Source organism: Rhinopithecus roxellana, chromosome 15 (genome assembly GCF_007565055.1).
Source record: "Rhinopithecus roxellana isolate Shanxi Qingling chromosome 15, ASM756505v1, whole genome shotgun sequence".
Lineage (NCBI taxonomy): Eukaryota > Metazoa > Chordata > Mammalia > Primates > Cercopithecidae > Rhinopithecus > Rhinopithecus roxellana.
Window position 1 is genome coordinate 3,298,324 of NC_044563.1, and position 27,509 is coordinate 3,325,832.

Below are 27,509 nucleotides of genomic sequence, written 5' to 3' on the forward strand. Positions count from 1 at the left end.
CTTCTAATCCCTCCCCCTGCAGAGGAGAAATTTATTTTCTTGCTACCCTCCTCTCTACCTGAGGCCCTGAAATTGAGCTGACATAAGACAGAGTCACAAGAGAAAAACAGTTTGTGGACACGTGGAGCACCTGTCCGTGAAGAGTATCTCAAAATGTGGCCAGAGCTTGGGCTTGGGTAGTGCCTCAGTGCAGGAACAGCACATTTGTAGAGAAAAGACAAAGGGAAAGGACTGTGAATTCCTGGACGGGTCAATTAGGAGGTGGCTGAGCTGCAGGAAAGGAACAGCAGCTGAAGGCTAGTCTGTTGGTGAAGCTGGCTCCATAGGTTCCTCCAGGGCAGAGCTGACAAGGGTCTAAAGCTGTCTCCAGTGATGAACTTCTGTCCTTCCTGGTGTGGTGGGGGTGGGCGTGCCGTCTGAATTTACGTCTTGCTTTGAGGCACACCGGCGGCGGGGTAAGGCAGCGAGCTGTTCTCCCACCTGTTTCTCCTCCATCATCTTCGGCTCAGGATGGGCCTTATGCCCAGGCGGCATATTTGGGCATATTGGGGTGGCCTCTTCTGCCCCTGGCACTCAAGCCCTCCTTCCTTGCTCCTAGTGAATGATTTTTTTTTTTTTTTTTTTGAGATGGAGTCTCGCTCTGTCGCCCAGGCTGGAGTGCAGTGGCCGGATCTCAGCTCACTGCAAGCTCCGCCTCCCGGGTTCACACCATTCTCCTGCCTCAGCCTCCGGAGTAGCTGGGACTACAGGCGCCCGCCACCTTGCCCGGCTAGTTTTTTGTACTTTTTAGTGGAGACAGGGTTTCACCGTGTTAGCCAGGATGGTCTTGATCTCCTGACCTTGTGATCCGCCCGTCTCGGCCTCCCAAAGTGCTGGGATTACAGGCTTGAGCCACCGCGCCCGGCCAACTCCTAGTGAATGATTTCTAACAGAGAGAATAATACGGGAAACATCTGTGTCCTCAACTGTATCAAGTTTGACCTTGTGCTGTAGTTGCTGGAACTGCTTTCAGAAGTGCCTGGCTCAGAGCAACGTGGCCAGCGCAGCCCACCCTGACTTCCTCTGAGAGGGAACTGCTCTCCTGCGTTGGGCCTGTGCCCTTCCAGTTGACTGCTTCTGTACCATTACGCAGGGTGAAATGCCCATGTGCCATCTGCGGGACTGTGTGACATCTTTCCAGCCTTTATCTGGAAATGACTGTATATGGTTTGAATCCTTCCGCAAATTGCCTTCCTTTTGCACAGTGTTACGTTTTGGGGATCATCCGCATGCAGCTTGGGTTCATTCATTGTCATGGCTGTGGAGTTCATGGGAATGAAGAGACCACAGCTTGATCAAGTGGTCCCTAAACAGTTAGGGTGACCATGCATTTCCCTGTGCTGCTTTGGCAGGGAACAATCTTAGATGCTTTTCCGCATGCACGTGGCCTCACCCTTCCCTACAGAATACACCCAGAAGTGGAATTGCTGGTTCAGCACGGCCCCTCCTCCACCAGTCCCCGCCATCGCCGGGGTCAAGCCAGCTTTTATCCAACCCTTTCTGCACTCCTGCCCTGCAGAGGTGGAGGATGCCATAGATGCAGCCACCAAATAGTGGATGGCTGTCCCCAGAGTTCAGTCTGTGTCCTTCTTGAAAGCCTTGGTCTGGCTGGGTGCTGTGACTCACACCTGTAATCCCAGCACTTTGGGAGGCCAAGGCAGGTGGGTCACCTGAGGTCGGGAGTTCAAGACCAGCCTGACCAACATGGAGAAACCCTGTCTCTACTAAAGATACAAAATTAACTGGGTGTAGTGATGCATACCTGTAATCCCAGCTACTTGGGAGGTTGAGGCAGGTGAATCGTTTGAACCCGGGAGGCGGAGGTTGCAGTGAGCCGAGATCGCGCCATTGCACTCCAGCCTGGGTGACAAGAGTGAAATTCCATCTCAAAAAAAAAAAAAAAAGCCTTGGTCTAAGGTGGCCCGTGGCAACCTGACCTGACTCTTTGTGGGGTAATTTTTATTGCACTTGACCTTGAGGAATTTGCACTCTCAGCTGCCCCTGCCTCTTGGGGACCCCTGAGTCTGATGGCTGCAGTCTGCTCATGACTCGGGTTCCTCTCCAGTCCTGGTCTGGGAGGTTCTCTCATCTGTGAGCCTGGCCCTGACTTTTTGTTCTGTTTTTACGTGGTACCTATCGTTGCCCTGTGTTTAAAGCAGAGGGGGTTATTATAGCATGAACTTGCCGCCATTCTGACCTGTGTTTCTTCCTCTCTTGCAGCTCTGTCCTCCAAGGAAAACAAAAGGCAGCCTTTTTTCTTACCTTGGGCAGCTCAGATGGCCTTGGTGGCCCTCTGCTTCATCTTTGGAAGCTGTGGTCATCCCCGTGGCTAACTCAGGCTCCTTTTGAGTGCTGGGGTTTCATGGCTGTGGTACCAAAGTTTGCAGGGTTTTTCTGGATCCTGGCTGCTGCCTCTTGCTCAGGCTCCAGGGAGAGCAGGCAGTGCTGACTCGTGTCCGCCCTTTGGGATTTGTACGTGTGCACACACGGGGCCCTCAGCTGGCGGTCACACCAGCAAACACGACTGTGAAAGCAAGTCCACCACGTGTGTTCCAGTGCCAGCGTTCACCTGGCCCCTGGGTTTTCTTTCATTTTCACATTTCCTGTTCTTTGTCTTCCTTCTTCCCACTTTGAAGACACAGGCAGCCATGCCGCGCAGCCCAACATCCAGTGAGGACGAGATGGCCCAGAGCTTCTCCGACTACTCCGTGGGGTCAGAGTCAGACAGCTCCAAAGAAGAGACCATCTATGACACGATCCGGGCCACTGCGGAGAAGCCGGGCGGTGCCAGGACGGAGGAGAGCCAGGGCAACACGCTGGTGATCCGCGTCGTCATCCATGACCTGCAGCAGACGGTGAGCCTTGTGGTCTGCCCTTTGGTTCCCATCTGGACGATGTCACCTGTGGCTTGAACACCAGAGGGCTGCTCTGGTCCTCCCCGGACCCGTGGTCCCGACTGTTCCAGGCACACCATGCTCCTTCCTTGCTCCATACTTCTGCCCCGCTCCCAGCAGGTTCCCTCCTGTGCCCGCCTCCCCTCCCTGCTACCACTGGGCTCACATCATGCTGTCGCGGTCACTGTCCCCGCCTCCATCCACAAACATTCTCTGAGCATCTGCTATGTACCAAACCTGAGGCAAGGGGCCCAGAGATGGAGAGGAGCATTTCACAGCCTTGCAGAGGAAACCCAGGCAGCAGGCGCACCTGCAACTGGCTTCGAGCACCAAGTGCAGGAGGCTCTCAGGCCTGGCCCTGCCTCTTCCTGGTGCCGGACTCCACCTTGCCTGAGGGGCAGTGTCCCATGCTCCCCCACTTCCAGGGGGTACAGCTCTGAGCACTCCTCCCCACGTGGCTACTGTCTGCCTCCTCCTGTCCCTCCAGCCCTGGGCCCAGTGTCATTCCTGTGCCCCCCAGAGCCCTCAGGCTGCCCTGGCTCATGCTGGCTGGGCCCTGGACGTCTGTCCTTATGCCTGGGGGTCCCCATTGTTGGATTTGCCTCCCCGAGGAGGACGATGGCCCCTGGGAACTGGGGCTGTCTGTAAAGGGGACCTTCCTGTGCAGAGGAAGGGGTGTGGCTTCATCTTCTGCCTGAATCCACCTGAGCAAGCTGGGGGCCGGTCGCCCAGCCGCAGTTCCCTCTTCCTCACAGCAGGGACTGTGCCTCACGTGGTCTCAAATCGGAGGTGTGGGACAGAGCTGGAAGCATGGAGCAAACATCATGGTTGCGGACAGGCACCTAGTAGGGTTGGCCTGTGAGCATTTCACACGCCGTCTGTCCACCTGGGGAAGGCGGGTGGGGGTGACAGTAGTAGGGGCAGTTGGTACGAAGCCCTTTTGCTGTGGAGTAGAACATGGTGGACATCTGAGAGTTAGGACTCAGAGGGGCATCTGGGTGAGGCTCCTGACAGTCTCCGTCTGTGCTTTCTAGAAGGGTCTCCCGGGGCCTCAGTGGGCTGGGAGGACCCTTCTCATTTTAGCTTTGGGTGAAAGGAACGGGGAGAGGTGGGCTGGCGGTGTAGGCTGCTGCAGGTGCTTGAGGAGGCGAGCCCAGTGCTCCGCATCCACCCCGACCTCTGAGTAGTCTCCTGTCCCCAGCCACGATGGGGAAGGGAGGCCCAGGTGCTGGAGATCGGGGAATCGTGCTGCCCGCTGGCTGAGTGTTGCTGGTGCCTCACTTGGTGCCCATCCAAGGTCCCAGCTCCTGGTGCTGTGGAGAGGCTAAGAGATGCCCTGGGGTTAGCACCTCTCAGGCTTGGTCCCCAGCGAGGGCTAAATGTGTCTCCTCTTCCCCCAGTGCCAGCAGCTTGTGGTCTAGCAGGGACCCTCTGCTCAGCACACCCCCAGCCCTGCTCCTTCTGGGAGAGATGCTAACTGGGCTGAGGGGGCTAACACGTGCCCTCTAGGGATGCCCTCAGCCAAGTGGCTTCAGCGTCTAGGACAAGCTTGTCCAAACCAAGGCCCGTGGGCCACATGCAGCCCAGGATGGCTTTGAAAGTGACTCAACACAAATGCATAAACTCTCTTAAAATATTCTGAGAGTTTGTTCTTTTTTTTTTTTTTTGCAACTTTTTTTTTTCTTTTTAGCTTATCAGCTCTCTCTAGTGTTAGTGTATTTTATGTGTAGCCTAAGACAATTCTTCTTCCCATGTGGCTCAGGGAAGCCAAAAGATTAGACACCCATAGTGGGGGAAGCTCAGGGTGGCCTGATGCCCCAGAGCTAATCCAGCCATGCCACGGGGCCCAGGGGCTGCCCTGGTAGTACAAAGGCTGTTCAGGAGGATAGGCGTGGTCTTTTGGAGTTCCTTCTTCTATGTTATTTAATGCCTCTTATAAAAGCTATAAATGATTGTTACGTAAAGATCAAGTAATGCAGGAAAGCACAAATGGCAGACTCAGCAATGGAGGTCACATCAACACTTGTGGACCCCCATTCCAACATGCCGCTCTGCAGGATTACAGGCAATGGGTGGATGTGTATATGGACAGAAATACCTTGGTAAATGTGGGCTCAAACCACACATGCTCTTAAGAAATGAACATCATCAATGTTATTTTATTTGAGTATAAGAGGAGAAAAAGATGGTGAAGGAAATGCTTCTTTTATTTATTTATTTTTGTCACAAGAGACTTTTTTCCAGCTAAATCTGTGAAGTTAAAAGTGATTACGAAACAGTGGAAGGCTGGAATTTGTTTTGTTTTTTATTACAGTTTTTTTCCCTTCTCACTGTGTCCTCTTCCTATATGGTTTAGGGGTAAATTAAGCTCATTGCTGTAATAAAAGGCCTCCAAATGTCAGGCACTTAACATATCAATGCTTTACTTTTTTCTCTTTTCTCAGTCCACCTGGTTTGGCAGGATGGACAGGTGGGAAGTTCTGATCCATACAGACATTCAGGGACCCAGACTCTTTCCATTCGATAGCTAGACCATTCCCTGGAGCTCTGGAATCTTCCACTGGGTCCTCTGTATCTGTCCAGAAGATAAGAGAGGAAGAGACAGAACTTATAAAGTGCATCATCTTCCCTGGTTTCATGAGGAGGTTGCACCTGACTGCAGAGTAGGCTGGGAAACGCAGTGGAGGTCTGAGCCCAGGAAGAAAAGGGCATCAGTTTGGTGAATGAGTAGCTAGTTATGTGTGCAAGGGTGCACTCACGCGCGCACACACACACTTCCCCTCCCCCACCTCCTGAGCCTTGCTGGGTGTGGACAGTGACTTTTTGCACGCTGTCACGCTCCCTCCCACTTACTATCCACCATGCCTCCAGGGCGCGCAGCCACTGTCTCTCTGTCTTGAGGGGGTCACTGCCGTCAGTTGCCTTTGCAATGGCCTTTACTTTTGCCGGATCCTTTTCTGGTTGTTGTTTTGCCTTTAATTGGAGGGAATTCATTGTTCAGTGGTTTTTTTTTTAGGAAGAGTTCTGAGAGCAGTGCTTTCTCAGTGAATGGACGGTCGATGCTCATTAGCTGTGGTACTTGTGTTCTAAAAAGCTGCCACAGATGCTGAATGAGTGACGCCTTGGCCATTGCTCCCAGGGGAAGTGCAGGGTTTGATTCCTACAAGCCCCTGGTCGCATGTTTGACCATAGGTCAGTACGTAATCTTGCTTTATGTGCGTTGCTGTTTAAAGATGCCTTATTTAATATGTAATGGTGATTCATTAACATGGAACTCACAGCCAACAGTGCTCTCCCGCAGGCCTCAGTGAAGCTTCTCTGGCACGTTTTCTGTGTGAAGCTCATGACAACCTTCTTGCCTTAGGAACAAGTAGACAGCACTTCAGCCCTTCACTAGGGCCCCTCTTAAATGGCAAAATCACCAAGAAAAAGCACAAACAATGTGAGAATCATGACACTCTGTGGGCTACAGTCAGATGCCTGTTTGCAAGGTGAGAGCTGAGACAGGAAGTCGGACCACCACCTTGTTCACTCTCCCGTGGGAACCCGTGCATTGGGCAACTGAAACCTTTGGCTGTTTTGTGCGAAAAGCATTGCTTTTGGGGTTACAAATCAATTTTAGCAAGTAGGCACACCCCAAATCCAAAATTCATGCATAGTGAGGATTGGCTGTGTTTCAAAAATGTCAACTTGTTCCCTCCGGCTTGAAAACTCTTTTCTTCTGTGGGTTTTTTGTTTGTTTGTTTTTTGAGACAGAGTCTCACTCTGTCACCCAGGCTGGTGTGCAGTGGCGCGATCTCCATTCACTGCAACCTCCACCTCCCGGGATCAAGCGATTCTCCTGTCTCAGCCTCCCAAGTAAGTGGGATTACAGGTGCCTGCCACCACGCCCGGCTAATTTTTTGTATTTTTTAGTAGAGACGGGATTTCACCATGTTGCCCAGGCTGGTCTTGAACTCCTGACCTCAGGTGATCCACCTGCCTCAGTCTCCCAAAGTGCTGGGATTGCAGGCGTGAGCCACCGCACCTGACCTCCTCTGTATTTTTGAGTCACAATTTCCCGTCTGCGGGGATGTTGTTTGATTGTTTTCTTGCCCTGAACATTGCTTTGAATACATCTGAGGCCAACAGATTTATTTTCTCCATCTCACAGGTGACTTTTTGTTTTGGACTAGACTCCTAAAGAAGTAGCTTCCATTGCTGGACCAGGAAGTGTTTGGTGTTGGACATTCTTGGTTTTTCCTAGAAAAACTTTCTCTCTGCAGATTCTGTTTAAGGATGTTTTCATTTTAATGATTGTTCCTGTCTTTTGTTACTTGTTCTGTGTTATCGGTTGGATCTTTTATTTCAGGGATAGTAATTATGCCTATATTGGATTTTTCTTGTTCATATCTGTTACCTTTTTCTCTAATTGCTTTAATTGCTTGACATTTTTCTGTTTGTTTGCCGTTCTTTTTTTTTTTTTTTTTTTTACCATGTTGGTCAGACTGACCTCCAACTCCTGACCTCAGGTGATCTGCCCACTATCTCAGCTCACGGCAACCTCTGTCTCCCGCCTCCCAGATTCAAGCAATTCTCCTGCCTCAGCCTCCTGAGTAGCTAGGATTACAGCCACCCACCACCACACCCAGATAATTTTTTTCTTTTAATTTTTAGTAGAGACGGAGTCTCACCATGTTGGCCAGGCTGGTCTCGAACTCCTGACCTCAAGTGATTTGCCCACCTCAGCCTCCCAAAGTGCTGTCAGCCTTGAGGTAGACAGCACTGTGAGCATCTTTGTTGAAAGATAGCACACCTGTCCAGAGGGCGTGTGTCCCATGCACTCAGACGGAGCACAGCGTGTAACCTGCAGGTGGAGGAAGGCGCAGGACACCAGCCAGCCCCGGGAACCCCACTGCCCCCTCTTAGTCATGGGGAGGGTTTATGTTTAATCCCAGTTTACAGATGGGAACAGGAGGGTCAGACTCCAGAGCCAGTGAGGGGCAGAGCCAGTGTCCCGGGGGTTCCCAGCCTTGGGCCTTGAAACCTGCTGGGTGGAAGCCCTGGGATACTGGCGTTGACTGCGCCACCAGCTGCTTGGTACTGGGCTGATTTGCACCTGTAAGTCGAATTCCTGGCAGGAAGGCGGCCAGCAGGCAGCGCTGTGTTCGAAGCAGCCCCGGCCCCAGTCGTCCCAGCGTGAGTCAGACTCACATCCTCCTCGCCATTCACTCTGCTTTTGGGCGAGGGTCTGAAGGTCTGAGCCTCGGGGTTCCATCTGTCGGGACACAAACACCCCTTGTGAAGTGAACCATTGCGGGTTGGCGTCCAGCCCGGGGAGCACCCATTACTGTTTCCGTTCTCCTGAGTCCACCCTCCTGGAGATGCCACCCACACTCGGAGGCTCTCATCAGCCACACAGGAGGGAGGCCCGGGTCATGGCAGCCATCGAGGTCCTCCATCGGCAGTGGGGCAAGGGTGTCGGGAGATCAGGCGCCTCCTACACCCGGCTGGACCCGGCCTCCCTGCCTGTTTGACGCTGTCCTTGACAGGGTCATCTTCCCCTTGCAGGGCTGGGGTTGTTTCCCCAGCAGGTGTTCTGCCCACTTTGCTAGAGGCACTGGAGACCTGTTGGAGTGACAGATGGAGCCACAGCTCTGCTCCAGCCCAGATTTAATCTATGGCACCTCCTCGTGAGAGCCAGGGCCTCTTCAGGGCGTAGTCTCCACTCGCGGGAGCCTGGTTGTTTCTGGAACCTTCTGAAGGCCACTTTGCTTCACTCTGTTCAAGGCAAACAAAGCCCCTGGAGGCCAAAACCAGAAATCCTCTGGGTGTGAGCTCTCAGCCACAAAGCAGACATTGTTCCCGTGTGAAATCCCTTGTGGGGCTGAGTCCTCTGTGTAGCCAGGGACACGAGACAGTTCCTGGAACCGTGCCTGGAGGAGCCAGCCAGGAGCTGCCGAGTGAGTCTGCACCGAGGCCTCAGTGCCCGCCAGCTGGGAGTTGGCCCTGGAGAAGCACCTGGGCGGCCCCTCTTCTCCCCAGATGCTGCCCCTCCTCCCCTGCTGTCCAGGCCCATGGCTGCTGGCCAAGTGAGTGCTGTTTCTGAGCCTCACCCTCCAGTGGGACTGAAGCTTTAAGTCATTGAGTGAGAGCCTCTAGCAGTGCCCATGACCCTTCAGGCACAACCAGAGCCCTCACTTGAATAGTCTTGTGTGGGCGGGCTTCCCAGGCCACGCAGGGAGTGGTGGGGTGGGCTCTGGGCACAGGGAGGGTAGCATCTCTGCGTCCTCTGAAATGCACTGTGGTGGAGTGCTGGCACCGGACATTCAGCGTGGCCTTTTACACAAGTGGCATGTGCCAAAATCAATACAAACTACGGTGAGCTCTGTTATTTCTGGGGGAGCATGAATGAGGAAGAGGGATGAAAACTGGCCCCATGGCCCGAAGCGGTTTCTCTTTTAATCCACAGTGAATGCCATGTTGCAAGGAGAGCAGAGAAGAAAATAGAATGGGGCTGCAGTGGCCTTTCTCGGGCCCTCCTGGGGTGTGTACGTCGGCCCCACGTCTGCCTCTCCCCAAGGACTGGCACCGAATAGCTCCACTGTCACTCTGAGGGCCGAGCTCTGCGACTGGCCCACCTCCCGGCAGAGGCTTTGGGAAAACGAGTGTCCTGTTCTGTGCTTGAGTCAGTGCTTCCATTTATAAAGCACGTGCATCTTCAAGTGGGGTACTTCATTTAGGAAAAAGCGTTTGCGCTACCATCCTGACCCCCTCAAAGACCACACATTGTCACTCACCTGTCCTCCCTCTCTCCCCACCCGTACAGTCACTCAATGCTCATTAATACCTTTGCCATGCTGAGAGGCCCCTGCCCTCTCATTCCACCTGTGCTGCCTCACCCTGTGGCACACACCTGCTGACGGGGATGTCCTCTCGTCTGTCTGCTGCTTCCAAATGGACTCTCAGATTTTTCTTTTTCTTTCTTTTTTTTTTTTTTGAGATAGGGTCTTGCTCTGTCACTCAGGCTGGAGTTCAGTGGTGCAGTCATGACTCACTGCACTCTTGGCTCAAGGGATCCTCCTGCCTCAGCTTCTCAAGTGCACACCACCACACTGGGAATTTTTTTTTTCTTTTTAATAGAGACAGGGTCTCACTATATTGTCCAGAGAGGTTTTGAACTCCTGGGCTCAAGTGATCCTCCCATTTCAGCCTCCCAAAGTGCTGGGATTACAGGCATGAACCACCACGCCAAGGCGGATATGCTTGATTCCAAAGTGACCTTGGCCTGCCTGCTTATTATTGTGGATTAAAATAGAACCCCAGGAGCAAGGAGGTTTCACCTCCTCCTCCTCCAGGATTTAATCCCCTTTTTGGTCACAGACACATAATTACTGCATTTGCATTTTGTATTTGAGGATTCCTCTGCTTTTGAATATTGGGAGGACTCTACCTGTCCTGGCAACGTCTGAGCCTATCTTCCCCTCCTGTACCTGGGGCTGGCTCCTCATCCTCAGAGACCATGAGGCGCCCGCCCATTGTGAGAGGCGGCTCAGGACGGCCGGTGCAGGCGTGGTTTGTTACCGTTAGAAGCTGCATTTGGAAGCTTTGCTGTTGAGTGTGCCCCCGCCACCCCATTGTGAGAGGGGGCTCTGGACAGCTGGTGCAGGAGTGTGGTTTGTTACCATCAGAAACTGCATTTGGAAGCTTTGCTGTGTGAGTGCCCCTCCCCCACCCCATTGTGAGAGGGGGCTCTGGACGGCTGGTGCAGGGGTGTGTTTCGTTACCATCAGAAGCTGTGTTTGGATGCTTTGCTGTGTGTGTGTCTGACTCTTTGTTCCTGGCTCCTGCGAGGTGAGAGCTGGGTGTCATCTACTAGGAGTTGATGGAGTTTGTGTGTCTGGGAGATTGGTGGCTTGGGTGGCCGTGATCCTGAATGGTAGCCTCTTAATTCCACTTCAGGAAGGTTTGTTCTTGACTCCTTCAGGTGGATTTTTCCAGGTAGAAAGCCAGTTCTGGTCAGATTTACTTTCTGCTGTGTTCTCTTCAACACCTGGGCCTGCTGGGGAGTAGGTGGCAGGAGGGCTCCTTGGCCTCCACCCACCCACCCACCTACCCAGCCATCCATCCATCCATGCATCCACCCACCCACCCACCCAGCCATCCGTCCATCCATCCATCCATCCATCCACCCACCCAGCCATCCGTCCATCCATCCATCCACCCACCCACCCACCCACCCAGCCATCCGTCCATCCATCCGTCCATCCATCTGTCCGTCCATCCATCCCCATCCCTCCATCCATCCATCCACCCACCCACCCATCCACCCATCCACTCATCCTCCTACCCACCTCACCCCTCCCTCGTTCCCCCCATCCACTCATTCACCCATCTATCCATTCTCTTGATTATAGAAATAAATTGTTAGGATCTTTGGTCTCCACTTTGAGTAGCCCTGCCATGTCCTTTGTAGTATGCATTTGGATTACCTCTTGGGGAGGTGGAAGGCATGGAATCTGATTTCCTTTGTGGTTTCATTAACTGGTTGCTAAGACCAAAGAGAGTGCCGCTCCCCAGCCCCTCAGCCTTCCCTCTGCCTCCACTGTCTCTGTAATACAGCAATGAAAACTAGCCTCCCTGTCCTTAAGAGGAGTGGTTTACACTTGACTGTTTTAATCAAGAAATTGGTGAGTTACAAATTGTTTAAAACAAAAGGGAAGGCCCTGGAAGTTACCATGGAAAGTCAAGCCTTGATCATATTGGTTATCATTCATGTCACAGGGCGCCCTCGATAAAGGCAGAGAAGGACTTTATTTTCTTACACATCATTTAAAGCAAATATTGTAAGGACTGTATGTGGACCCTTCCTCTGTTACGTATTGGGTTTGAGCTTTGTACGTGGGAGAGATTGCCCCAGTTTGCAGGGGTCTCCGTAGCCCGCACGGGAAACGTCTGACTTGAGGTGCTCTTCTGCCTCAGCTTAGAGTTAATATCTTAAATCTCATGGAGAAAATAATGTATGGGAAAAGTGGCTTTGGTCTGGAATTACTACATGTTCTGTAGCAAAGCTCTATAAATCCCACACTGTGGGGGGAGTATTGTAGTTTGAGGCCATGCTGGTGAGGAGTAGCCGTCCCCTCTTTGCTGACATCCCAATCTGATAAGGCTTATCCAGAGGGTGGCAATACCAGGGCCACAGATCATCAGTTTTTACTTTTCTGTGTTAAATCCAAGGGTGGGGCTTTTTTCCAGCATCTTTGCTCTGAGGTTGGACCTGGGCGATTTCTCCAGCCTGGCTCCGACTCTGCCTCCCTGCCAGCCTCCACCCTTCCCTCGCTGCCCTCCCTTCTGGGCGGACGAGGCCTCCCGCATCACAGCTTCTGAGCAGCATCTGCGTCCCAGCAGCAGCCTCACTAGCCTCTGTGGCCTCGTCTTTAATCCACTTTCTGACCTCCTGCTGGCTTAATCTTCCTGACTCACAGCTCCGTCTGTGTGCTGCCGGGATCGAGTTGAACTCATTAGCTCGGCCTCGGGGACCCCCTTAATCCCTGCTCCTCCTCTTGCAGCTGTGTGGCTCTGGAAACGATCTGGAGTTTTGGAGCATTTCTCTTTGGGCGTGGGGGTGCTAATGCCACCTCCTGGAGAACATAAGGAAGAGATGATGTGTTTAACGCACTTATGAGCCAGGCTGTGGGTGCACAGTAAGTGTTTTGTGTCTGCAGTCAGGACTTTTTAATTATAACTCCCCTCCATGGCTGCCTGTTACTTCACTTCAATTTACTGCTGCTAAAGGGATTTCTCTGGCCAGCATCTGGTCTCTGCTTTACGATGGCACTGCCTGAAATCATGGCTATGGAAAGAGGAAGATTAAGTCACCCCCAAGGAGTCCATGGACCGCTGGCAGCACCAAGCAGTGTCTCTCAGTTTAGCATCCCCTTGACAACAGCAGAGACAGGCAGGCAACCTCTTTACTAATCGCGCGGAGATACAGTGTGCTCACCCCTTCGCCACAGCATCCAGCGGCTGCCATGAAGCTTTCACTGTGTGAAAAATGTTCTAATTGGAAAAACAAATCCACAGCTACGTTACCCTTTATTGGCATTTAAACATGCAGAAGCACTAAGCCTGACCCTTGGACCTTAGCACCCCCTGACCAGGCTGTCCTTCTGAGTCAAGGTCACCCTGTATTTCCCTGTTCCATTGACATCTCTGATTTCAGCTTCGTGTGTTACCCGTGCGAGGGTCTTAGTGTTTGCCACCACGCGTACCAGCCCAGTGGGCCTCTGTCTACAGTAAGAAGTATTATCTCATTTGGATAATTGCATTTGGGAATAAACCAATTGGAGTTTGGGGTGACCCTGACGTTGGTTGTTCGTCAGAGGCGTGCAGGTACACAGACTGCACGTGAACAGCTATCAAAGGTCCGAAGACACTTGCGTGCACCTTTCCATGGCCCCTGCCAAGCTTGTGTTTATCATGGGTCCTTAAAAATGCATCATGCAGAAATTGATGACGGAAAGCAATCACGGCAGAGGAACTTCTGAATGTGAAATGCGCTTCTTCGTAATGAATGATGTGCTCAGAAACTTGGATTTCTTTCTGGCTTTCCTGAGTTCTTGCCGAACGCTGCTTACATGCGTTTGCAGAGCTGGCATCTTGACTGTTCCGGATGTCTGCGTTTCTGGCTCCAGATCCTGAATAGGGAATGTCCCCGTGGGGCCATGACCGGGGTTGCCCTGGCATTTCCTCCCCTTTGTTCTCTTGGCTTTTCCTGGGCTGGTTGGGTAGAAGTCAAGAGGAAGGTGGATGTAAGTCTCACCTGAGAAAGGTGAATTAGCAGATCCCGTAGAGGTGGAGGTCCCTGAATCCATCTGTGTAATCTGAGCCTTGTGTTGTGGACGGCCCTTTCCACAGCCTTCAGATAACCCACGGCAATAAGACCTATTTTATATGGTATAATATTTACCATTTTCTCAAGCTTTGTCTAGACACTCTCTCGCCCTCACTACTATCTTCCAAAATCAGCCGTCATCATCGCCATTTTACGGGACCCAAAACAGATTTGGAAAGCAATTTAGTCTCTCACAGGAAACTCTCTTGCTACGTTGCTATAAATCAAAACAGCCTGGCCCAGGAAGCTCCTGTGACCCCCGCAGGCCAGACACTTTTCGGTGTGGGTTTGCTGATCCACCATGGTTTACGTGTCTTACTCATCAGTGCAGACGTGTTCCCCCACAGGCAGGTGGTGGCCCTTGGTGGGTTGCAGAGACTCGCCCGTGGTTGTTCAGTGCTGTGGGCTAAGTCTGTCCCCCACCAAAATTCCTATATCGAATGAAGTCGTCACCTAGGACCTCAGAATGAGACTTTGTTTGGAGATTGGGTCTCTACAGGGGCAATCAAGTTAAATGAAGTTGTTAAGAGTGGGTCCTGGTCCCATCGGATTGGAGTCCTTAAGAGGAGGTGAGGACACAGACACGCACAGAGAGACAACCACCTAAGGACACAGAGAGAAGGCGGCCGTCTGCAAGCCAGGAAGAGAGGCCTCCGGAGGAACCAGCCCTGCAGACATCTTGATCTCAGACTTAATGGCTTCCAGAATGGGAGACAATAAATGTTTGTGGTTTAAGCAGCCTGGTCTGTGGTGCCTTTTTGCCATGGCAGCCCGAGTGACTCATAACTCAGCATAAGTGGCAGACTCAGGCCAAACACAGCTGCCTCTGCCTGTCTCCAGTGACCGCATTCTGCCCACAGTTGTGTAGTCTCAGTTCTTAGTCTCTCACCTTGCAGAATACTTGTAACTCATGTGAACCAAGTGCGAGTGGCTTTCCCTCACTCTCCATTTTTTTCTTTAGTTTTGTTTTGAGTCAGGGTCTTGCTCTGTCACCCAGGCTGGACTGCAGTGATGCAATCATAGTTCACTGCAGACTCAACCTCCCAGCTCAAGGGACCTTTCTATCTCAGCCTCCAGAGTAGCTGGGGCTACAGACACGTACCACCATGCCTGGCTCATTTTTTAAACTCTTTATTTTTTGGTAGAGACTGTTTCCCTATGTTGCGTAGCCTGCTCTTTGGTTTTGATTGGAGCTTGACCATGAACTGTGCTAAGAGGGGTGTAGGTGCATCATTCTGTTCAACAGCATGGCCAACCCTAGCTGTGTCACATATAGTTCTGCAGACCTCGGTGTTGTAGCCTCCACTCGCAGGGTCATGGCTGTAGTTAACAGTCTGCACAGTCTACTGAGTACAAGCAAGGCTCAGTAGGCAGAAACTCTCATCAGTCCCGATGTGAAGTCCAGACCTTTCTTGACTGTTGGATGATACCATCCAGGAGTGTTCCATGTCTGGAATGTTGATCCAGTGCTGTTCAGTGCCATCCACGTTTACAAGCTGTGGTTTGGTTATGCAAAGAAAAGGACAGAAATGGCCGGGCTCGGTGGCTCATGCCTATAATCCCGGCACTTTGGGAGGCCGAGGCAGACGCATCATGAGGTCAAGAGATCGAGACCATCTTGACCAACTTGGCAAAACCCTGTGTCTACTAAAAATACAAAAATTAGCTAGGCATGGTGGCAGGTGCCCATAGTCCCAGCTACTCTGGAAGCTGAGGCAGGAGAATTGCTTGAACCCAGGAGGTGGAGGTTGCAGTGAGCTGAGATTGCGCCATTGCACTTCAGCCTGGTGAAAGAGTGAGACTCCATCTCAAAAAAAAAAAATATATATATATATATAAAAGACCGAAACCCCTGTCCTCAGGCAGCTTGGGCTAGGGCAGGGAGGAGCACTTAACTGGCTGGATGTTGGAGTGGTGCTGAGACAGATGTGAGGGGAGAGAGAGATGGGGAGGAGTAGGAGGGACAGGAAGATGTGGATGGTTCATCTGTGCTAGGACATAGCTCCCTTTTGTGGCTGAGGGCCTTTGTGGTATGAAGGGAACTTAGGGAGAACAGGCTGGCTCTAAGAAGTCCCGAGAACTTCCAAGGATCGGTGTGTACATCATCACAAGACTGGTGTCAGCCACAGACTCCTCCTCTACAGCTCCTGACCGTGTCAGCCCTGTTCCACTCCATCATCACCCGGGTCTCATGCTGTATGCACTGCCTCTCTGGAGATAAGGGAGAACCCTGATTTGGGTCTCGGAGATCTCATTCCATCCACTTGCAGGCTTTCTGTGTCTTGAGCCGCTTGGGCCAGGCACGCAGCAGGTTTCAGAAGGATCTGGACATCACAGCCTTCAGGAGATTGAGTGACAGAGGGACCGACTTCTGCCTGCCAGTTAGGAGAGAGCGAGGAGAAACATCCTAAGGCAAAATATGAAACTCAGCACTGCTTCCCCCTTCCTAGGAGGCAGGAAATGCAGGGTGAAGAGGCCGAGACTCACGGGCTGGACAGGAAAGGGCACAGGATCGGTCAGCTGGCCTGAGGGCCATGGGCAGTTGGAGCAGCTCCCTGTGTTCCCGCCCAGGATACCCAGTGGTCAACTCAGCCTGCAGGAGGCCAGTGGGATGGCATCGTGAGACCTCAGCCCCGATGGAAAGGATGAGTGCGGCTCCAGCTGGCAGACGTAGAGAGGATGGCTGGTCCACCAGAGGCTGGGGCGTGGGGTTGTATACAGCCTGCTAAGTCTGAACAAAGGGAGTATTTCTTTGGATCCAGAAATGACCTGAACATTAACATCCTCTTCAGTATTCTCAATGACTCACATAACAGGTATATCTTAGAGATAATGAGTCTGGTTCCGGACCACTGCAATAAAATGAATCTTGCAATAAAATGAGGCACACACATTTTTTGGTTTCCCAGTGCATGTAAAAGTTATATTGGGCCGGGCGCGGTGGCTCAAGCCTGTAATCCCAGCACTTTGGGAGGCCGAGACGGGCGGATCACGAGGTCAGGAGATCGAGACCATCCTGGCTAACACGGTGAAACCCCGTCTCTACTAAAAATACAAAAAATTAGCCGGGTGAGGTGGCAGGCGCCTATAGTCCCAGCTACTTGGGAGGCTGGGGCAGGAGAATGGCGGGAACCCGGGAGGCGGAGCTTGTAGTGAGCCGAGATGGCGCCACTGCACTCCAGCCTGGGCGACAGAGCGAGACTCCGTCTCAAAAAAAAAAAAAGGCCGGGCACGGTGGCTCAAGCCTGTAATCCCAGCACTTTGGGAGGCTGAGACGGGTGGATCACGAGGTCAGGAGATCGAGACTATCCTGGCTAACACGGTGAAACCCCGTCTCTACTAAAAAATACAAAAAACTAGCCGGGCGTGGTGGCGGGCGCCTGTAGTCCCAGCTACTCTGGAGGCTGAGACAGGAGAATGGCGGGAACCCGGGAGGCGGAGTTTGCAGTGAGCTGAAGTGAGCTGAGATCTGGCCACTGCACTCCAGCCCGGGCGGCAGAGCAAGACTCTATCTCCAAGAAAAAAAAAAAAAAAAATTTATATCTACACTCTAGTTTATTAAGTGTGTAATAGCATCATGTCTAAAAAAGTAATATATATACCTTAATTAAAAAATACTTTATTGTTAAAAATACTTACAGTCACCTGCATCTTCAGTGGCCTGTAATCTTTTTGCTGGTGGAGTGTCTTGCCTCCTGTTGATGGCTGCCGACTGATCAGAGTGGTGGTTGCTGAAGGTTGGGGTGGCTGTGGCAATTCCGTAAAATAAGACAGCAAAGAAGTTTGCTGCATTAATTGACTCACGAAAGATTTCTCTGTAGCATGCAATGCTGTTTGATAGCATTTTACCCACAGTAAAACGTATTTCAAAATTGGATGAAATCTTCTCAAACCCTGCACTGCTTTGTCCACTGAATTTATGGAATATTCTAGATCGTGTGTGGTCACTTCAATGGTGTTCACAGCATCTTCACCAGGAGTAAATTCCATCTCGAGAAACCACTTCCTCTGCTCATCCCAAAGAGGCAGCTCCTCATCCATTGAAGTTTTATCATGAGACTGCAGCAATTCAGTCTCATCTTCAGCCCAACTTCTAATTCCAGTTCTCTTGCTGTTTCCACACCTGCAGCTCCTTCCTCCACTGAAGGCTTGAACCCCTCAGAGTCATCCATGAGGATTGGAATCAACTTCTTCCAAACTTAATGTTGATATTTTCACCTCCTTTTATGAATCATGAGTCTTCTTTGCTGAGAGCGGTGGCTCACTCCTGTAATCCCAGCACTTTGGGAGACTGAGGCGGGTGGATCATGAGGTCAGGAGATTGAGACCATCCTGGCTAACGGTGAAACCCTGTCTCTACTAAAAATACAAAGAATTGGTCGGGTGTGGTGGCAGGCACCTATAGTACCAGCTAGCTACTCAGGAGGCTGAGGCAGGAGAATCAGTTGAACCTGGGAGGCAGAGGTTGTGGTGAGCCGAGATCACGCCACTGCACTCCAGCCTGGGCGACAGAGTGAGACTCCATCTCAAAAAAAAAAAAAAAAAAAAAAAAACAAAAACCAAAAACCATTTGTGAGAGTTGGAATCAACTTCTCCCCAGCTTAATGTTGACATTTTCACCTCCTCTTATTACACATGAATCTTCTTCATGGCATCTGGAATGCTCCATCTGAGGAATCTATGGCAGCTATAGTCTTACAAGATATATTGTTAAATAATAAAACTTAAAAGTCGAAATTACTCCTTAATCCATGGACTGCAGAGTTGATACTGTGTATGCAGGCATGAAAACGTTTATCTCCTTGTGCATCTCCATCAGAGCTCTTGAGTGACAAAGTGCATTGTCAAGGAGTGGTAATATTTGGAAAACAATCTCTCTTTCTGAGCATTAGGTCCCAACAGTGGGCTTACAATATTCAGTAACGTGCTGTAAACAGATGTGCTGTCATCCAGGCTTTGTTGTTCCATTTATAGAGCACAGATAAACGTGATTTAGCATAATTCTTTTTTTCTTTTCTATTCTTTTCTTTGAGATGGAGTCTCTCTCTGTCACCAGGCTGGAGCGCACTGGTGTGATCTCGGCTCACTGGAACCTCTGGCTCCTGGGTTCAAGCGATTCTCCTGCCTCAGCCTCCTGAGTATCTGGGGCTATAGGTGCCTGCCACTATACCCAGCTAATTTTTGTATTTTTAGTAGAGACGGGGTTCCACCATGTTGGCCAGGCTGGTCTCTATCTCTTGACCTCATGATCTGCCCACCTCAGCCTCCCAAAGTGCTGGGATTACAGACGTGAGCCACCGCTCTCAGTTGGTTGATTTAGCAGCATTCTTAAGGGCCCTAGGTTTTTTTGAATGATATGTTAGCATAGGCTTCAACTTAAAGTCACCAGCTGCATTAGCCTCTAACAAGACAGCCTGTCCTTTGAAGCTTTTAAGCCAGACATTGACTTCTTGTCTCTAGCTATGAAAGTCCTAGATGCTATCTTCTTTCAATAGAAGACTGTCTTGTCTACATAGAAAATCTGCTTTTTAGTGTAGCCACCTTCATCAATGATCTCAGCGAGATCTTCTGGAGAACTTGCTGCAGCTTCTCCATCAGCACTTGCTGCTTCACCTTGCACTTTCTGTTATGGAGATGGCGTCTTTCCTTAAACCTCATGAATAAACCTCTGCTAGTTTCCAGCCTTTCTCCTGCAGCTTCCTCACCTCTCTCAGCCTTCACATAATTGAAAAGAGTCAGGGCCTTGCTCTGGATTAGGCTTTGGTTTAAATGAATGTCGTGACTGGCTTGATCATCAAAGTTTGACGACTCCAACCTTCTCCCTTTCAGCACTAAGGCCTGTTTCACTTACCATTTGCGTGTTCACTGGAGTGGCCCTCCTCATTTCCTTCAGGAACATTTTGTTTGCATTCACATGTTGGCTTACTGTTTGGTGCAGGAGGCCTCACTTTTGGCCTGACTCAGCTTTCAACATGCCTTCCTTGCGAAGCTTAATCATTTCTCATTTTTGATTTAAAATGAGAGATGTGTGACTCTTCCTTTCACTTGGACACGTAAGGGCCACTGTAGGGTTATTAGTTGACCTAATTTCAATATTATTGTGTCTCAGGGCATAGGGAGGCCCAAGGAGAGGGAGAGAGGTGAGAAAATAGCTGGTCATTGGAACAGTCAGAACACACAGAACTTTTATTAAGTTTCCTATCTTATATGGGTGTGGTTCATGACACCCCAGAACAATGACTAGTCACGTAAAAGATCACTGACCACAGATCATCCTAACAGATATAATAATTATGAAAATTTTGACATAGTGCAAGAATTACCCAAATGTGACACAGAGATATGAAGGGAGCACTTGCTATTGGAGAAATCACGCCGATAGATTTTCTCGTTGCAGAGTTGCCACAAACCTCCAATTTGCAAAAACACGTTCTCTGTGAAACTCAATAAAGCAAAGTGAAATAGAACCGGATATGGCTCTAATTTATGTTTTGCCTACACTAAGATTGGAAGTGGGTGTGTATAAAGAGGAACATAATCTATCACTTGAACAGCAAGCACTTGCGAGATGGGGAGATTTGACTTGGGTTTAAATCAAACCTCTACTGCTTTCTAGGAGTATGACCTTGGTGTAGTTACTTGAAGTCTCAGGCTCAGCTTCTTTATCTAGAGAATGAGAATAATAATATTATTATTATATAAACAGTGAGAATAATAATATTATTATATAAACAATAATAATATACAAACAGTAATGATAATATCCACTTGTGGTGAAGGTGAATACGGTTAGCAGAATTTCTGGCTTATTAGGAGTCAATACATGGTAATCATCACTGTGTCGTGGTTATCATCATTATCACTGTCATCACCATCATCTTCATTATCACCACTACTACCATCATCATTATGATCACCACTGTCATCATCGTCACCATCACCGTCATCACTACCATCCCCATCACCAACATAATCACCATGATCACTATCATCATACCATCATTATCACCATTATCATCACCATCACGATCATCCGCATCATCATCACCATCATCACCACCATCATTACCATCACCTCCATCACCATCATCACTATCATAATACCATCATTATCACCATTATCATCACCATCACTATTATCACCACCATCGTTATCACCATCACCATTATCACCATCATCATCACCATTACCATCACCACCACCATCATCATCACCATCACCACCAGTACCATCCCCATCACAAACATCATCACCATTATCACTACCATTATCACTATCATTGTACCATCATTATCACCATTATCATCACCATCACTATCATCACCACTATCATCACCATCACCTCCATCACCATCATCATCATCGCTATTATACCATCATCACCATTATTATCACCATCACCATCATCACCACTACCATCCCCATCACCAACATCATCACCATTATCACTGTCATCATACCATCATCATCACCATCACCATCACCATCACCATCATCACTATCATAATACCATCATTATCACCCTTATTGTCACCATCACCATCATCACCACCATCCTCATCACCACTACCATCACCATTATCATCACCACCATCGTTATCACCATTATCACCATCACCATCATCACCACCATCATCGCATCGTCACCATCATCATCACCATCACCGTCATCACCATCATCATCACCATCATCACTATCATCACCACTACCATCCCCATCACCAACATCACTATCATCATACCATCATTATCACCATTATCACCATCACCATCACTATCATCATCACCACCATCATGGCTGTCATAATACCACCATTATCATCATTATCACCATCACCGTCATCATCACCATCATAATCACTATCGCCATCACCAACATGATCTCCGTCATCACCATTATCACCACCATCACCATCATCCCCCCATCACCCTCATCACCATTACTGTCACCACTACCACCACCATCACCACCATCATTATCACCACCACCATCATCACCGTTACAACTACCCTCATCATCACCATCATCACCATCATCATCATCTCCTCCCTGTAGACACTGAACTCTTTAAGGGGCAAGAGCCCATCTTGGTCATCTTCATGTTCTCTCACCCACTGCTGTCCTGGTGCTGGTATAGGACCCTGCGCACAGAAGATACAAGCTCAAGGAGAAGAGAGGTGTTTCCTCCAGCAATCCTTTAGAGGAGTTGGCCAGGGCTGGGACTCCTTACACACTATTGTCTTTGCCATCCTTTCTGTACTATCTGTGAGTCATCTGACAAATCACTCACTCACTCAGAATGTCTCTAACAAATTATAAAGAAATAGCCACCTCACAGGGCTGTGGGAGACTGGAATCAGATACTGTTCTCCTCAAGGAGAACTTGACATGACCAAGGCTCACATTGGTAACAGTGGGACCAGGAAGGGTCACTTAAGGCAGAAACTGTCTTATGCCATCCGCTTGCTAGACACATCACTGTTCCACCTTTGCTTCCCTCCCTCTTCTTATGCTGGGCCCTCAACCTGGAAGTGCTACCCCAGACTCGCATATGCCTCTGTGTTCCTGGGCAGCAGCCTAGGATGTGCACTCCTTACCAAGCAGCGTCACTTACTCCTTCCTCTAGGTCTTCAAGGGAGCTTGTGTTAGCATGAATTTTTACCTTTTCCATATTGTATGACAGTTGAGTGGGTGTCTTTTCCTGCTACAGATGGTGGCCTCAGGCTGGTTTGCTTCTTATTTATTGTCTTCGTGGCTCCCACATCATCCATTCAGCCAGTGTCAGTCACCTGTACTGTGTCAGGCCTGCTCTCGGACCTGGGGTTTGCCTGATAGGCAGTGAGTCAATGACGGGTAAGTGAAGAGTTGAAGCAGGATTCGTCCAAAGTGTATTCTGACCTTGTGGGCTTGCCCGGAGCTGGTGTGAACATGTGGGCGGCTCCCATCACATATGGAGGGAGGAGAGCTCCCTGGGAGCTGGGAAGGCTTGACCTGCTGAGTTCCGCTCTCAGAGATGATGGTGTTGCTATTTTTTTGTTTTGTTTTGTTTCGTTTTTTTGCTGCCACAATTAGTGGCAGGTGATTCACACGTTTACGGGTTCCCATGCCTGCCATAATCAACCACAGACTGGTGGCTTAAATAACAGACACGTGTTGTCTCACATTCTGGAGGCTGGAAGGCCAAGGTTAAGGGATAGGCAGGGTTGGTTCCTTCTGAGGCTTGAGGGAGAATCTGTCCCAGATTCTCTACCTCTACCCTGGCTGCTGGGGGCTTACATGCAATCCGCATTGCTGGGTTTGCAGATGGAACACACTGGTCTCTGCCTTCCCATTCACACTGTCATCTCCCTGTGTGCATGATGCTGCATCCAGATTTTCTCACTTTTCTTTTTATTTCACTTTAAGTTCTAGGGTACATGTGTACAATGTGTGGGTTTGTTACATATGTATACATGTGCCCTGTTGGTTTGCTGCACCCATTAACTTATCATTTATATTAGGTATTTCTCTTAATGCTATCCCTCCCCCAGTCTCCCACCCCATGACAGGTCCTGGTGTGTGATGTTCCTCACCCTGTGTCCAAGTGATCTCATTGTTCAATTCCCACCTATGAGTGAGAACATGCGGTGTTTGGTTTTCTGTCCTTGCAATAGTTTGCTCAGAATGATGGTTTCCAACTTCATCCATGTCCCTGCAAAGGACATGAACTCATCTTTTTTATGGCTGCATAGTACTCCATGTTGTATATGTGCCACATTTTCTTAATCCAGTCTATCATTGATGGACATTTGGGTTGGTTCCAAGTCTTTGCTATTGTGAATAGTGCTGCAATAAACATACATGTGCATGTGTCTTTCTAGTGGCATGATTTATAATCCTTTGGGTATATCCCCAGTAATGGGATGGCTGGGTCAAATGGTATTTCTAGTTCTAGATCCTTGAGGAATCGCCACACTGTCTTCCACAGTGGTTGAACTAGTTTACACTCCCACCAATGTGTAAAAGTGTTCCTATTTCTCCATATCCTCTCCAGCACCTGTTGTTTCCTGACTTTTTAATGATCACCATTGTCACTGGTTGAAATGGTATCACATTGTAGTTTTGATTTGCATTTCTCTGATGACCAGTGATGATGAGCATTTTTTCATGTGTCTGTTGGTTGCATAAATGTCTTCTTTTGAAAAGTGTCTGTTCATATCCCTTGCCTACTTTTTGATGGTGTTGTTTGATTTTTTCTTGTAAATTTGTTTAAGTTCTTTGTAGAAGAAACTGGATCCTTTCCTTACACCTTATAAAAAATTAATTCAAGATGGATTAAAGACTTAAATGTTAGACCTAAAACCATAAAAACCCTAGAAAATAACCTAGACAATACTATTCAGGACATAGGCATGGGCAAGAACTTCATGACTAAAACACCAGAAGCAATGGCAACAAAAGCTAAAATAGACAAATGGGATCTAATTAAAGAGCTTCTGCACAGCAAAAGAAACTACCATCGGAGTGAACAAGCAACCTACAGAAAGGGAGAAAATTTTTGCCATCTACTCATCTGACAGAGGGCTAATATCCAGATTTTCTTGCTTTTTGAGGACACAGTTATTGCAGTAGGGCCCACCCTGCTCCTGTATGACCTCATCTTAATTTGATTACATCTGCAAAGATCCTATTCCCCAAATAAATCACATTCATAGGGTGTGGGTGTTAGGACTTCAACATTTATTTAGAGGGGCACAGTTCAGCCCATAACAACATGTCTTATTTATATTCCATTTGATCCTGACAGCAACCCTGAAGTTAAGTAGTGGCTTTGATTTTCATGGAAGAATTGGAGGACTGCTGGGTGGGTGGGTTTCCCTAGGAATCAAGGTTGGTGTGCGCCACTGGGTTGCAAACCCACGCTTTCCGACCTTTGAGCTCTTGCTCCTTCTAGATGATTCTCAAGGCGGTGCTCTTAGCATTTCTGGAGGCGATGGTTCTTGTCTTGTGGGGTTGGCCCCCGTGCTGCACAGACACAGCGTCCCTGCCCTGTCCACAAATGATGGTGGATAACTATCTTTGCAATCCCCTGCAGTGGCACAGAAGTCCCCTGAGGGGCAATTTGGAGCCCTGTGCTCCTCCAAGGAGTTGCCCCTTGGCTGAATCTTTTCTGCAGGTGTCAGGGAGGGAGCCATGGGCTCTGTGGATGTTGGAGCTTGAATTAGAGGGGCCCAGAAGGATTCCTGAGACTGAAGGGTGAGTAGTGAGCGGCCCCGCCTGGTCACACCTGATACAGCTTGTTTCTTGTGCCAGGAGTTTCCAGAAAGTCCTTGCTCAGCCAAGGATGGGGGAGGGTGTGGGACTGGAAATCTTTCTGGAATAAACAACTACCCCTACCCAGCCTCACAGCCCGGGGGGGGGGGGGGGGGCGGGCTTTGAGAGCTACATGTGAGCTCAGCCTTTGACCTTGGAAGGGAGAAACAGGAACTTTTGTGCACAGGGTGTCAGGTTTCCTGGCAGGGAGGACTCTGGCCACCCACTGAACCCAGGCTCCGGTTGGCAGTCCCAGGATCATTTTCCCAGCAATGAGGAACTTACCCTCGGCCTGTCTTGGGAAGATGGTAGGGCCTTTTGCTTTCTTGAGCACAAACCCACAAATTCCCAGATAGAGGATTGGTTGGAGCCTCATATTCAATCGAACCTCCTTTCGTTCTGAACACGTTGACAGTGACAAAGGGAATTATTGAGCCCCTGCTGACAGCTATTCAGTAGAATATAATCTTAATTCAACAGAAATTAGAAGTCATGGTTAGAAGTGGATTTGCCTGGCCTTTACCTTTCCTGGCTCACTGGTGAGTCTCACAGAGGGGACCTGGGAACGTGACCAAGTTGCTGTTATTTCAGTTCTCAGAGGTGCCATTGTGTGTTTGAAGTGTTGTGATTGGTTTGCAGGCCCTGTTGACACTATTTAACTTTGCAAAAATGAACTCTCGTGGCAACTGATTTGATTTTCCGTCAAATCGTTTTTCCGTAATTGCTTTCCTGTATCCTTTGGGAGAGGTGATGACGGTGTTTTTAAAGCTTTTCTGTTCAGAGTCAGCGTGGGTAGTATGAAAACTTTCTCGTCAGCGCGGTTATAAGACAAGGCTCCCACCGAGTCTGAAATGCTAAAGAACAATCCGTGTCAAAATTAAGTCACGTTGTAATATGCGCGGGCTGTGGTTCTGAATGTGTGTTCCCCAGGACCGCAGCAGCAGTGCCTTGGGATTTGTCTGAGATGTAGGTTCTCGGGCCCCACCCAGACCTGCTGAATTAGACATTCTGTTAGGGAGACGTAAGTGGGGTCTGTGACCTGTGTTTTTCAAACTGCTGGAGTTTGAGAAGTGCCATGCAAGTGAGAGAGTGCCCTGAGGCGACAGGTGGTCATCGATGACCAAAAAGACACTGTGAGGGTCGGGCGCGGTGGCTCACGCCTGTAATCCCAGCACTCTGGGAGGCCCAGGCAGGCAGATCACAAGGTCAGGAGATCAAGACCATCCTGGCTAACACGGTGAAACCCCGTCTCTACTAGAAATACAAAAAATTAGCTGGGCATGGTGGCAGGTGCCTGTAGTCCCAGCTACTGGAAGGCTGAGGTAGGAGAATGGCATGAACCCGGGAGGCGGAGCTTGCAGTGAGCTGAGATAGCGCCACCGCACTCCAGCCTGGGTGACATAGTGAGACTCTGTCTCAGAAAAAAAAAAAAGACACTGTGAGGCTAGAGATTTTTTTGTTTGTTTTGTTTTTTGTTTTTGAGACAGAGTCTTGTCTTGTTGCCAGGCTGGAGTGCAGTAGCGCAATCTTGGCTCACGGTAACCTCCGACTCCCTGGTTCAAGCGATTCTCCTGCCTCAGCCTCCCGAGTAGCTGGGATTACAGGCATGCGCCACCATGCCCAGCAAATTTTTGTATTTTTAGCAGAGCTGGGGTTTCACCATGTTGGCCAGGGTGGTCTCGAACTCCTGACCTCGTGATCTGCTCACCTCAGCCTCCCAAAGTGCTAGGATGACAGGCATGAGCCACTGCACCCGGCCAGTGCTGGAGATTTGAGTCCGAGGTGAGATCAAGGCCAAAGAGACCAATGTCTCGTTCCTTCCTTTTTCCCTTCTATATTTACCAAATGTCTCTGTCCCAGCCACCAGTAGGCTTTATTTTTCAGCATGAAAAGCCGTGGGTTCACTGTTCAGAGGAAGTGTTGGGAAGGGGTTGAAGCAGCTTTGTCATCTCTGACCATGTGCCCCACGTGGGTGACTCAGGTAGCGTCCTCTGTCACTCACCAGCTGTCTTTGTCCTTCCTGGCAGAAATGCATTCGATTTAACCCGGACGCCACGGTGTGGGTTGCAAAGCAGCGGATCCTGTGTACATTAACCCAGAGTTTGAAAGATGTCCTGAACTACGGCCTTTTCCAGCCGGCCAGCAATGGGCGCGACGGCAAGTTCCTGGACGAGGAGCGGCTCCTGCGGGAGTACCCACAGCCCGTGGGCGAGGGCGTTCCTTCCCTGGAGGTATATTTCAGCCCATGGTGCATGGACCGTATTTGTGTCACAGCCTGGATGCCGTGGTGGGTGGGGGAGACACGGTGATGGGGGGAGATCAATTCCATTTGCACTGGGAAATTATCCCCACATTTAAAAATCAATCTGGGGTCTTGAGGTTTGATATGGTTTGGCTCTGTGTTCCCCA

General features: G+C 49.7%; 1 protein-coding gene across 2 annotated transcripts in view; it reads left to right on the plus strand.

Moving 5' to 3' along the window:
- The window catches only part of SHANK2 (SH3 and multiple ankyrin repeat domains 2), a 679,458-nt gene that overhangs the window by 93,342 nt on the left and 558,607 nt on the right, over positions 1-27,509 (plus strand). Inside the window, exons 3-4 of one of the 2 annotated variants that reach the window (XM_030918720.1) lie at positions 2,676-2,894; positions 27,128-27,331. In XM_030918720.1, coding sequence (XP_030774580.1) covers positions 2,688-2,894; positions 27,128-27,331 — 411 coding nt within the window. In that variant the 5' untranslated portion in view covers positions 2,676-2,687. Of the gene's footprint in view, positions 1-2,675; positions 2,895-25,540; positions 25,640-27,127; positions 27,332-27,509 lie in introns of those variants that run through there. The other variant, XM_030918719.1, reaches the window with a different exon arrangement.